Below are 11,320 nucleotides of genomic sequence, written 5' to 3'. Positions count from 1 at the left end.
AACCACAATGCTAACCGTACTAAATTGAAGTCATCGAACGAACGCCTTCGAAACTTTCTGGTTGGCTGGTTGAATCTGCTATATTGCTTTTCATATAAACATATAATCTAATGTAATATAATTTAATTATTTGTATACATGGATTCCAGTCACTTTATATATATATAATAAAAATTCATTATAAAAGCAACAGTAATCAGTGCTATATATGTACGCACGCAGTTCAAATTTTTCGAGGAGAATTCAAAATAGTTTGAGATCACACCTTGCTTAACATCCGATTCCAAGCCGAGCCAAGCCAAGCTGAGCCAATATGCATAGATTTAAAAGCGCTTTTATGTTAATATTTTGCTCGCTATATTTATATGTTTTATAAATTCATTATAAAAAACAACAGTAGCCATTACTATATATGTACGCACGCAGTTCAAATTTTTCGGGGAGAATTAAAAAATAGTTTGAGACCACACCTTGCTTAACATCCGATTCCAAGCCAAGCCAAGCTGAGCCAATTTGCATAGATTTAAAAGCGCTTTTATGTTAATATTTTGCTCGCTATATTTATATGTTTTATAAATTCATTATTAAAAACAACAGTAGCCATTACTATATATGTAAGCACGCAGTTCAAATTTTTCGGGGAGAATTCAAAATAGTTTGAGACCACACCTTGCTTAACATCCGATTCCAAGCCGAGCCAAGCCAAGCTGAGCCAATATGCATTGATTTATAAGCGCTTTTATATTAAAATTTTGCTCGCTTTTTAAATGAATATCCCAATATAACAAATTCTCCATCCTATTTTAACTTTATATGATGCTTTTTAATCAGTCAGGTTACAAAAATCATTATCGATATCACAATGAAATCAATTTGAAATTTTTTTTTAATTATTGATGAAATTTTTAAATTGTTGATAAAAATAACTAGTATATATAGTGTAGTAAAACGTTTAAAATTTTCTGAGAATTCGCAATAATTTGAGACTACACCATAACACAATTGTACAATTTGAATGTGTAAATACAACATTATAAATGTATTATAACTATGTGTATATATCTATCTATTTCTTTATTTAGTTCTGCCTGTGTATGATATTTTGTCAAATTTATTTGATAGGAATTGAATATAACCTTCATACCGGCTGATTAACTACCATGCAGTAAAATAACTACTGTTGACACCATTTCCTCCAACGATTTCGCAACGAATTGCCCATACCATATAATTAGAATAAACTCTTTCAATCAACGTTTAAATTTTTATATTGTCATTTATTCTTTCGTTTTTGTTTCTGTACTAATTTTCGTGTCAGATACAATAATTTAGTTTTTAAGTAAATTTTCATTTTCGTAGCTATACACAAACATGCCTACCTGTTGCATTTAAAAATTGCATTAATAATAAATAGAAATGAGAAAATTTCTGATGCATCTTTTCACAGGTTTATTTTCAAATTAACTTCACACTAAAATAGATGTAACAATATCCCTATACTCATTGAATAGAACTATTTTGTTTTACAATTACATATATTTTATTTTATAGACTTTTATAATTTATAATGCTATCATGGATTACCATTTTATTATTAAAAGCAATACTTAAGAAATGCACAAGTTTCTGTAACAGTTTATAAAATTTCAGATTTCCTCAAAATGTAAAAATGCAAAACGATTGGATTAAGTGCATCAGACAGGAAATAAATGATTTCAAATGGCTTTCATCAAAAAATGCAAGAATATGCAGTGACCATTTCTGTAATAAAGATTATAAGGGTTATGATGGAGAAAGGAAGGTAATGCTGAAGAAAGCATTCCCATGTTTTCAAGTAAGTTATATTTATATGTCATCAGTTACACAAGGAAGCAATTCACATCATCATTTCGAGGTCTGTTAAAAATTTTCGATTTTTTTTTTGAAGCCAGTGGATCGATATATTTTCTGTACAATATTACATTGCTTTTTTATAATTTTTTAAATATTTTACAATTTTAGATAACTATCTAAATTAATTATTTCAAATCTGAAAATCAGATCGAGCTGGTTCCTTATTCTCGTAATCTCTCACTGAAAGTTCCTTTAACAGTTGGAACCTACGTTGGAGCGTTGCTGCAGTAGCAACAACAACCACAACAACAGCCACTAAAGCGGCCACTGCAACCACAACAAAAGTCTTCGGAATGATAATTTTAATATTTTGTCGTTAATTTCTCCGAAAAATTTTTCTTAAGGCAAAATAGTTTAAATTTAAATTACAGACACTATTTTTTTTATTTTAAACGTTAAGTTGTGACAACTGTTTAATCTATAATAAATAAATTAACATGTGTAAACATTACTCCTTCAAAAATTTTTTTTCTTTCGAAGTTAACGGCATTTTGGCTCCCAAGAAGGTAGTAGTGTTTGCCGTTGTTAGATTGCGACTGTGTGTGTGTGAGTGTGTGTGTGTGAGTGTATGTGAGTGTAGTTGATTTCGAAATATTTTATTCGGGATGCGTAACAATTGCTTTCAAGTTTTTATATTCTATCGCGAGCTTTTAAGTTCTTTATATTTTACGATGATCGCACAGCTGGTCTGTTGCCCATTTCGATTTCCTTCAAGAAGCCAAAAAACAACTTCTGTCTAGTATTTATTTTTTTTATTATACATAAAATTTCTATACAATGAAAATCAGGGATGAAATAAAAACCTCGATATTTATTGTTATCGACTGATAATGGTTGTACGAAACATGAATTAAACAGACCATTCAATCATTCAACCAACGAATCATTCATTCATCATTCATTCATTCATTCAAACATTATCCATACATTTATCCATCTATCTATTTCCTTATCACGTGTTAATTTTGTGGGAAAAAAAATAAAAACGAACAAAACAAAGAAACAAAAAAAAAAGATTCAGAATTTAAATGTCGAATCTCTGCTGTTCAAAGACGTTTAAAATATCTGGCCTCTCCATGCATCTGAAACATTCAACTAATTCTTCTACATATTTCAAGTTATTATTATTATTATTACTATTATTATTATTATTACTATTATTATTATGATTTCTACTATAAATCACGCTACTGCTATTATTATTATGATAGTTAATATTGTTGGTATTATTGTTATTATTATTATTATTATTAAAAACATTGTCGTCGTCGTCTTCCTCATCATTAACGTTTATAATAAAATTATTGCTATTGTTGTAGTTGTTATTATTATTGTTGTTGTTGTTAATGTTGTTGTTGATGTTGATGATGTTGTTGTTAGTTCTTGCTTCCCACAAGCTAAGGATGTGATCCGTCGGACTCAATTTTGTTGCAAAGTAATTTATGTACCTTAATAATAATAAAAATAATAATAATAATAACGATAAAAATAATAATAATAAAAGTCCATCCATCTATCTAGCTATATCTGCGTAAATATAAACATTCCTTCATTCATTCATTCGTCCACCCATTCATCCATCTACACTTGCGTCAATACATTCATTCATTCATTCATTCACTCACTCACTAATTCATTCATTCATTCATTCATTTATTCATTCATTTTTTCATTCATCCATCCATCCTAACCTGTCTTGTTTCAGCAGCTGAGCCAGCTTCCTCCAGTCATTCATCCTGCAGTTCGGAACGTCCAGAATGTGGCACAGTTGTCTCCTCAAGTTTATCGGCAATCTAAAATGATGATCACGATAGCGATGTTAATGATGATGATGATAGTGGTGATGATGATGATAACGATGGAAATGATGTTGATGATGATGGTGGGGATGATGATGGTAATGATGATAGAGATAATGATGATAGAGATGATGATGATGATGATGGTAATGATGATAGAGATAATGATGATAAAGATAATGATGATAGAGATAATTATGGTGCTGAAGATAGTGATGATGATGATGATGATACTGCTGAAGTGGGCGATGATAATGATGTTAGTGACGATGGAGATGAAAATATTGCTGGTGGGGTGATGATAACGATAGTGATGATGGGAATGATGATGATGATGATGATGGGGATGATGATGATGATGATGGGGATAATGATGATGTCACTTTTTTGTAGGCAACTCACCTAAAAAACGGAAAGCCATATCTGCCATTGTATTCATCATTGCCATCTCCAATTTTCTCAATCACATCATCATTGTTATTATTGTTGCTGATGTTATTAATGTTGGTGTTGTTGTTATTGTTGTTGTAACTGCTCACGTGACTGACGTTCGAGTTGTTATTTATAGTCTTTGGTCTTGCCAGCGATAAATGAGAGTAACTAGACGCCATACTCTGTCGGGGAGAAATATTAACAAAGATGAATAAATTAAATATTTTGGAATTAATTTATCCACAAATTTAGAGTAATTTCATCAAAAAATTTAAAATGAAATGTAAAAAGATAGCCTAAAATCGAGAGTTTAAATATGAAAATGTATGACACGAAATGAATCTTACAAACACAACTTACATCGGCAACACATTGGGCAATATTAAGCACCCTAGCATTTGCGAGGTTACCAGTTTGAAATATCTGAATGTCGCACATCAAACTAATTTGAGTTCTGTCTACAAGCTCTAAAGTGAAGGAGCAGTGCAGGGCCGTCGGGTGATCGTTCCAAATGTGTTTGAAAGGTATTTCCTGGGTGCCAATTTCAAGTTATTGTTGAATGCTTCAGATTATTATTAATTATTCCACATTATTTTTGAATATTTCACGTTATTATTGTATATTTAACATTATTTTTATTTGCAAGAGTTCAAAAAACATGTTAGTAATCTCAGTCTGTTTTTCTATTTTACTGATTTCACTATCTGTTTGAATGAAGTCCATCTGGCGAGCGGACCAATCAACGTCACCGTCATTCATTCAATCAACCTACCTCACTTATTCAAACATATAATCAGTCGATTCAAAATCCATCTATTTAAACAACAAACAAATAAATCAACAACCAATCATTCAACCAACCCAACAACCAACCAATCAACCATTCAATCATTCAGCCAACCAGCCAGCCAACCAACCTGATAGTTAGCAGCCAGTTTACACTTCCAGCCGCAACTTAAATTGTCGACAGCCAAACACAAATTAGAACCCGAATACTGCAGCTCCAAAATATTTGGTTCAACTAGCGGCACACCACCCAGAGTTTCTTCCAATGATAATACACCCTGTAATGACGATGATGATGGTGGAGATGACGACGACGATGATGATGAAGATGATGGTGGTGGTTGTGGTCATGGGGATGATCAGGATGAAGACGATGATGATGAAGACGACGATGATGACGGTGAAAATAATAGCGGCAATATAAGTAGAACTACATGAAATAACCCAAAAACAGTTTACTAAGATACAAAGGCACAAAGCAGACAACGTATGAAACATTGTCTCTTATTAAAAGAAGCACGAGTTTAATTAAATAAACCAAAACAAATTAAATTAAAAAAATAAATTTTAAATATAAATTTAAAAAAAACCTTCAAAGCATCTGGCGTATCTTCGACGAAGTAGACCCGAATGTTGTACTCCATAGACGGAGAAATTTTCGGCGCGAATGCAGCGAGTCGAATTCGTTTTACGGCCAGCCCTGTAGGCTCCCCGATTAGAACAAACTGGCCCAGCTGCTCCGTCATTATGTGGCAGTCAGTCGCGTCCAGGTGCACGTAGACGGGGGTGTTGATGGTCTCGCGCCCCACCGTGCAAATTTGCTGTTTCAGCAGTTGGTTGGTTGGTTTTGTGGTGGGTTGAAATAAAAATTTTGATTCTAATGCATAGTTAATATAAATAAATACTCAATTATTATTATTATATATATATATGTGTGTGTGTGTGTGTGTGTGGGTGTGTGTGTGTGTGTGTGTGTGTGTGTGCGTGCGTGCCTGTGTGTGTAATATTAGATTAAACATCATTTTACTATTAATATTATTATTTCATATAAACAAGTTTTTTAACGATAATTATGTCTTATAATTGATTCTCGTCTCATTAACAAATGCTAACCTTGTAACCAGGCCTGCCCTTATAATCCAAGGAACTATGCGTGACGTAATGCAACCAATTAGTGTTGTTGTTGTTTTTGTTATTATTAGTATTATTGTTGTTGTTGTTGTTGATGTTATTCACAAGCTTGTGGTTAACGTTTGTACTGTTGTTATTGCAATTATTGTTAAAAACGCTAATGTTGTTGGTGTTGTTGAGATTGATGTTGTTGTTCATGACATTATTATTATTATTATTGTTGTTGTTGTTGAATATTTTATTTAAGTTACCATTACAATCGTCAAAATTGTCGTTGCCACTATCACAGATGATAGTATCGTAAATATTATTATTATTCATGTTATTATTTATATTATATATATTATCATTATTATTATGTGTGTTGTTGTTGTTATTATTATTGTGGTTGTTGTTGTTGTTTGCACAATGAGGAAAAGACAAGATGGCCGGCTTAAGGAGTTGGACGTCAGTTGGACCGGAAATTAAAATGTCGCTAAGGACTGTTTGGGATTCTGAAAAAAAAATGTTGGCAAGATTTTTTGCTTTCGGTTGAAAATAAAATCTCTGATGATGTTTGTATTGCTGACTATACGCTTATGTGAATCACTCCTCAACACACGACACTGCACACACACGACACGCCACACACGACACGCTACACACACGACACTGCACACACACGACACGACTTTCTACTGACCATTCAAGTGAGGCCGGTCTTTATCATCTCTGGACACTCCGATGAAAAACTCGACCACCTCGCCACAGGCCAGCGCACCTTCTGGTATCGTCAAGCTGATATCTGCGTATTCGGTATTATCGTTTGTATTTTAGGTTTTGTATAGATGAATGAATGAGTGAATGATTGAGTGAGTGAGCGAATGCTTGAATAAATGAGTGAGAGAATGGGCTAATGATCAAACAAACTGATTGACAGATGATCGAACAACATTTAATAAGAAAAACTAGTTGACTAGCGGTAAACTAAACAACTAAAAAATAATAATAACCGAGTAATAATAAAAAACGAACAACAACACAACAACGATAAAACAACTAGACAGACATACTTGATCCGCTGATGCAAATAGTTCCGCCATGTTCGTCAAGACTCAACCAACTCAACGCGTCTGTGCATACGTTGGCCGATACGTACTTGGGCAACATGAAAGATCTTTCAAGATTGTTTAGTTGGGTGTATTTTGCGTATTGAGAAGTTGAGTTGTTGTTGATGTTGTTGTTGTAGCAACAGTCGTCGACTATATTGTAGTTTCTGTCGATGTTGTTGTTGTTGTGGTTGTCTGGGAGCAAGTTGTTCACGTCGCAGTAATGGGACGAGTCGTTGATCGTGCTACTCTCTGTGTTGTTCGACTGCATGCTACACGATGGGCTGATGTTGTGCTGCTGCTGCTGTTGCTGTTGTTGGGAGTTGAAAGTGTTGTTGTTGTACGTCAAGTTGTTGTTGTTGTTGTTAGTAAGGTTGTTGTTGTTGTTGGCAGACATGACCAAGATGGTTTTTGAAGTTTCCGGTTTCAGAAGTAGATTGGAAACTGAATGGATGGATGTTACGTTACGTTACGTTAACTCGCGTGGAATTTTTTTTATTATGTGAATTTGTTCATTTAAACTTTGAAAGTTTATCAGGTTGTTCGTTATCTTCATTAAAATATATATTTTTTAATATTAGTAAGAATGAAAGCTATTGAAAAACTCTTTGTAAAAAAAATAAGCTTTATCGATACAGAAAATCAGTCCGTACCTTTGCTGGGCTGTTTGTATTGGGAACCTTTGTGAATTTTATTAAAATTTATTTTAAATTATTTAATCAAAAGTTACAATAAAAAGTTAGAAAATATGTTTGCGCTATATAAATAGTATGCATTGTTAATTTCTATAAATCTTAAAAATGATTTGTGAAAATACTGAAAATTAATAATTCATGAAAAAATGAACATATATTTACAATATTTTTAAAAATAATTTGAAAAATTAAACTAATTGGACCTCTAAAATTCTTTCTGATCCTCTTAAAGCCGACAAATCCGCAGACGACGATAACAACGATCACCAAAATGGCCAAAGAAATCCCAACATAGATCTTATAATTGTCATTGGGAATTTTTTCAAGTTCTTGGATCGGCCCTTCGCCATCTTTAAAAATGTGATTGGCGTAATTGTTAATCATTTGCATGTATTCGTTTGTACGTATTAAATAAATTTATAAGAGTTTTAAATAAAAAATTAATATTATCAATTATATTTTACAATAAATACAGATGAGAAAACAATGAAACGGACCCGAGCAAGTCGGTTCATCGAGACATTTTACCGATTCTTGATCATCACCGTTGCAACGATTAACCGAAATGCCCGACAAACCGGTAGAGCCGGTATTATCGGCTAGTGAATACTCGCATGATCGTTGTCTATGCTGTAAGCAGTGTATGTCGCATGCTGACCATGATGACCACAGAGACCACTGAACTGTTTGTTGTTGTTGGGTGTTGTTGTTTGTTGTTGTATGTTGTTGGGTGTTGTTGGATGTTTGTTGTTTGTTGTTGGGAGTCGTTGTTGGGTTTCTGTTGCTATTGTTGGGTTGTTGTTGCTGTTGTTGGTGCTGGTAGATGTGGTTTATTTGCTTGTAGTTTTTTTTAGTGTTGTTCAGTGTTGGTGTGTGTTGAATGATTTTTTTCTTTTCCGATGATTTATTATTTTGTATTGTTTTTTTTTCAACCTGTGTCATGTTCTTCAATGAGGGGTTTGGCAATTTAGTAAAACGACAGCATAAAAACCAACCCGCAAACAATACAAATACATACAAATATCCTATGCGTGCAAGTATACAAAATTTAACACACATAAACTATACACATCATTTTCTCTCTCTCTCTCTCTCACACACACACGTACAAGCACACACACAGACACATACATACACAGAGACGAACGCATACTCAAAATTACTCTTTAATAAGACAATTAATATAATGTTGCACTTGCGCGTGTGTTCCTAACTTATTTGTGTATGTGTGTTGTTTGTATGTGTGTTGTCTGTGTGTCTGTATGCGTGTATCTGTGTGTGTGCTTGTGTATCTGTGTGTGTGTGCGTGTGAGTGTGTGTATCTGTGTATGTGAGTTTGAAAAGTTTTTTAAAAGTTGTTCGTCAACCATGATTAAAATTGGACCGTTGGGAATTAGCGCCTAATTAATTTTATAATTGGAACTGATTAATTTATAATCAAAAAATGATGTTGCCTCCAAGTCGCTATTTTATTTCGCAGTTCACTTTCCACAGCTTTTTTTTATTTTTCAGATGTTTAATATATAATAATAGTAATGAAAATAATTTTAAATTAAATGACTGAACGAATGAATGAACGAACGAATGATGGATGCATGCTGATGCATGTATGCATCAGCATGCATGGATGATAATATATTAGCGTGTGTGTGTGTGCGTGTTTGTGTGTGTGTGTGTGTTTGTGTGTGTGTGTGTGAATGTTTTTATATGGGGTGATGAATGACGTTGCCCATCATCATCAACGACCTCCTCATTCAACACTCGACTTTCAACTGGAAACAAATTTTTTTTTGCATGCCTAGGAATATTATTAAACAAACAGTTTTTTAAATTTATAAATAAAAAATGATTGAATGAATGAACGAATTATTGAATAAATGAACGAATGACTGAATGAATGAATGAATGAATGAAAGAATGAAAGATTAAACGATTGAACGAACGAATAAATAAATACTAACATGTCAATTTATATAAAGTACAATTTTTTATTTGTTTCTACAATACTGAACTCTACTGTCTGCAAAAAAAGACCATTCAAGTACAGTAAAGTAGCTTCATTGTTTCTAATGAACAAACATTTTTTCCCCTCTATCTTATTCATTCTCTTTCATCAATCAATCAGTCAGTCCGTCAATCAATCACATTACTCATTCTCTAATCCATTCATTCGTCTATCCATATATCCGTCCATCCTTTATCTATCTATCTATCTACTTATCCATCAATCCATCCATCCATCCATCCATTCACCTCTCCATCTTTCATTTATTCATTTATTACGTAGAAGAAAGAAAGAATAAATGAAAGAAAGTAATTGAATGGATGAAAAATGGCTGTTTGTTTGAAAGCAAAAACTACTTGAAGACAAATTGTTATCATGTGTGTATGTATGTGTGTGTGTGTGTATGTATGTGTGGTGTATGTGTGTGTATAGCGCTTATGTGTTAGTTTTGATGTGTTTGTCGTTATATTCACGTATGCTACTTGTAACAAAATGCGCGTGTGTTTGTATATTTGTTTTTGTATTAATACCACGTACATCCTATACATTTATGTGTATCATATCAATTCTATGCGGTTTTTGTGTGTCAGTATGTGTGTGAATTTTTTTTGTCTCTGTGTGTTTGTTTGTATCTGTGTGTGTGTGTGTGTTTGTGTACGTGTGTATTTTTTAGGTCAGTATATATTTGTATCAGTTCACTGAACAGTGATTGTCATGTTTAATTATACAAATAAATTAATTAATAAAAATAGCAAACATTCTTTCACCCTTACATTTTTTCCCTCCGTCTATCTCTAACCCTCAAGCGTAGCCAATCAAAATGTGTCAGTGCCTAACCTTCGACCAATCACGTGAAGTAAACCAGAAATTAGGTCATTGACCTCTAATCCCCTCGTACATCATAAACACATACGCACTCATTTATTCACTCAGTCACTTTTCACTTACTTACTCACTCACTCACTTACTCACTCACTCACACATTCACTCACTCACTCACTCACTCACTCATTCACCCATACTGTGTATCTGTTTATCATACAAGATATGTGTTTGTATGTATGTAAGTGCGTTTGTGTGTGCGTTTGTGTGTGTGTGTTTGTGTGTACGAGCATGTGACAGTTGAAATATGCATAGGAAGATTGACCATCCGTTCGTGCCTAATTGGTGATGACGTGTGCGAGCCACCGATAATTTCGTTGGTTTTTGTTATAAAAATGTCTCAGTGTGTGTGAGTATATTGAATATATATATATATATATATATATATATATATATATATATATATATATATATATATATATATATTGAAAACGATTTAGTAAGCACGAATAGTAATTGGGAGTTCACAGTGGTGATGGGATGATGGTGATGATGACGATGATGATGTCAAGCTGAAAAGGTCAGCCAAAGGTCATCTAGCAAAAACTAACAGCATCAGTAATAATGGTAGTTGCAACAGAAGTAGTAGTAGTAGCAGTAGCAGTATTA

The 11,320-nt window shown here is 33.2% G+C and overlaps 1 protein-coding gene across 1 annotated transcript in view; it reads right to left on the bottom strand.

Annotated features, from left to right (window-relative positions):
• Positions 1-2,634: 2,634 nt before the first annotated feature.
• The window catches only part of HELRODRAFT_192060 (hypothetical protein), a gene marked incomplete at its 5' end in the record, with an annotated part of 12,322 nt that continues 3,636 nt past the window's right edge, over positions 2,635-11,320 (bottom strand). Inside the window, 10 exons of the mRNA XM_009020390.1 lie at positions 2,635-3,341; positions 3,585-3,686; positions 4,095-4,306; positions 4,485-4,655; positions 5,501-5,731; positions 6,024-6,535; positions 6,724-6,825; positions 7,094-7,573; positions 8,028-8,174; positions 8,322-8,507. Coding sequence (XP_009018638.1) covers positions 2,918-3,341; positions 3,585-3,686; positions 4,095-4,306; positions 4,485-4,655; positions 5,501-5,731; positions 6,024-6,535; positions 6,724-6,825; positions 7,094-7,573; positions 8,028-8,174; positions 8,322-8,507 — 2,567 coding nt within the window. The 3' untranslated portion in view covers positions 2,635-2,917. The remainder of the gene's footprint in view (positions 3,342-3,584; positions 3,687-4,094; positions 4,307-4,484; positions 4,656-5,500; positions 5,732-6,023; positions 6,536-6,723; positions 6,826-7,093; positions 7,574-8,027; positions 8,175-8,321; positions 8,508-11,320) is intronic.

The sequence above is a fragment of the Helobdella robusta genome (genome assembly GCF_000326865.2).
Source record: "Helobdella robusta unplaced genomic scaffold HELROscaffold_27, whole genome shotgun sequence".
In the NCBI taxonomy this organism is placed as follows: Eukaryota; Metazoa; Annelida; class Clitellata; order Rhynchobdellida; family Glossiphoniidae; genus Helobdella; species Helobdella robusta.
The sequence above is the reverse complement of the archived record's forward strand: the minus strand, read 5'-3'. Positions and strand labels throughout refer to the sequence as shown.